The 1,518-nt window shown below is 42.0% G+C and overlaps 1 protein-coding gene across 1 annotated transcript; it reads left to right on the top strand. All coding sequences in view use genetic code 11, as the record gives it.

Annotated features, from left to right (window-relative positions):
* Window positions 1–364: 364 nt before the first annotated feature.
* On the top strand, window positions 365–1,194 carry EGR_08408 (hypothetical protein; the record flags this gene model as incomplete). The annotated part of the gene is made up of 3 exons (XM_024497657.1): window positions 365–503; window positions 575–657; window positions 1,120–1,194. The coding sequence occupies 3 exons, from the start codon at window positions 365–367 to the stop codon at window positions 1,192–1,194; spliced, it is 297 nt and encodes a 98-aa protein (XP_024347961.1).
* Between the last annotated feature and the right edge of the window lie 324 nt (window positions 1,195–1,518).

Below are 1,518 nucleotides of genomic sequence, written 5' to 3'. Positions count from 1 at the left end.
GATAATGACGTTGCAGTTATGGTGTAGAACAAATTGGATGTCTAATGACTGTGGATAAAGGTAGCTGCGCTAGGGAATTTCTTTGTCCACCATGATGTAAATTCGGAGAAGAGTAAAATGAAAGAATGACGAACGACAATTAATTGTCCAAAATAGACCCTAAGTATTTCCAGAAAGGGGAGTAAGCGTTACTAATGAAGTGCTAAACAGCCTTAAAGGCCGATGGTTGCATGATGCCACCTGAGAGTTGCCTTCCAATGCACTGGCTTTCAATTTTAAAGTCTCTCAGCTCCCTAGAGAGACTATGAAGGTGCTAGTAACGCTCATGGGTTCAAGGTTAACCAAACACCATAGAAACAGGAGAATGGAGCCATCCTGCTCCTTTGGCACACATGCTCCAGCCCGTCGGCAAATAAAGGCGGCCAAATTGAGATTTCTGACTCTTGACTACTTTGGCTTGGGACTGGGCAGGATACAGGCTGAGGCATCTAATCTGATTGAGAGTATCTTCGACCATTCGGTGCAGAGAGCATCAACAAGAGAATACATCCTACTCTTAATCATCCTGTGTCAGAATCTATGGAAGGATTGCAGGCTCTTCTAACTTCCACGCTGGTAATGGTGGTGCTGCAATGTCAAAACACCGCCATCTTCAAGGTATTCACTTAGGAATATCTTCTCTTCTTCATAACGCGGAGTGCATTGTGAAAAGCTATGAGGCCTTCTTGTATCAGCTGTTTTCTTTACTTTCCCAAAGGTATGCACCACTGCTTTACTTTGAAGACAGAAACATTAGCTTACAATATGCGACCATTGGATGATAATTTCTCCCTCCACAATAGGGCATTTTGTGGAGGAGATCGGTGGAATTACGTAACTGCAAAGCATCCATTCGTAAAGACACCAGTATTGGCACTGCAAAAATGGTCAATTTAAGGGCTACTCAACAAGCCGATGGTAGGTGTGCTTATGCAAGACCTAGACCGTACTTTCAAATACCTCCTCCTGAAAGCCCACCATACAAGTGATAAGATGTCGTCGAGGCTTAATCATCAAATCATATCTTCCGAACTCATTCACACAAATATTTATGCACCTCTCGATCCCCTCTTCATTCAGTTCTTCTCCATTTGCCACCTCTTACTCTATCCTGTCATGCATCCACTCACTCAATCGGCATCCATCTATGCTTAGACCTTTCCATATCGATGAAGATGTAAAGTATTTCAAATTCCAAGTCCTGGTGGATGATTTAATGTGATTCGTTAAGGAAGGAAGTTTAGATAATAAAATAGCACTCTAAAAATACCGATTAGATCCGTTCTACGAATCAATCCTCATATTCCATACCCATCCATCCATCCCACGCTCCAAAAATTGTCTATTAGTCTACATGCATAACCATTTACCTCCTCACTAATCCATCTGTCCACTATTCCTTGACTGATGAATCCAGCTAAAAAGCTTATTTTAGTTGGTTAGGGAAAATATAGCGTCCTTTGGTCAGCACTTTGGTTA

This window comes from Echinococcus granulosus (assembly GCF_000524195.1).
Source record: "Echinococcus granulosus chromosome Unknown EG_S00105, whole genome shotgun sequence".
Classification (NCBI taxonomy): Eukaryota; Metazoa; Platyhelminthes; class Cestoda; order Cyclophyllidea; family Taeniidae; genus Echinococcus; species Echinococcus granulosus.
The sequence above is the reverse complement of the archived record's forward strand: the minus strand, read 5'-3'. Positions and strand labels throughout refer to the sequence as shown.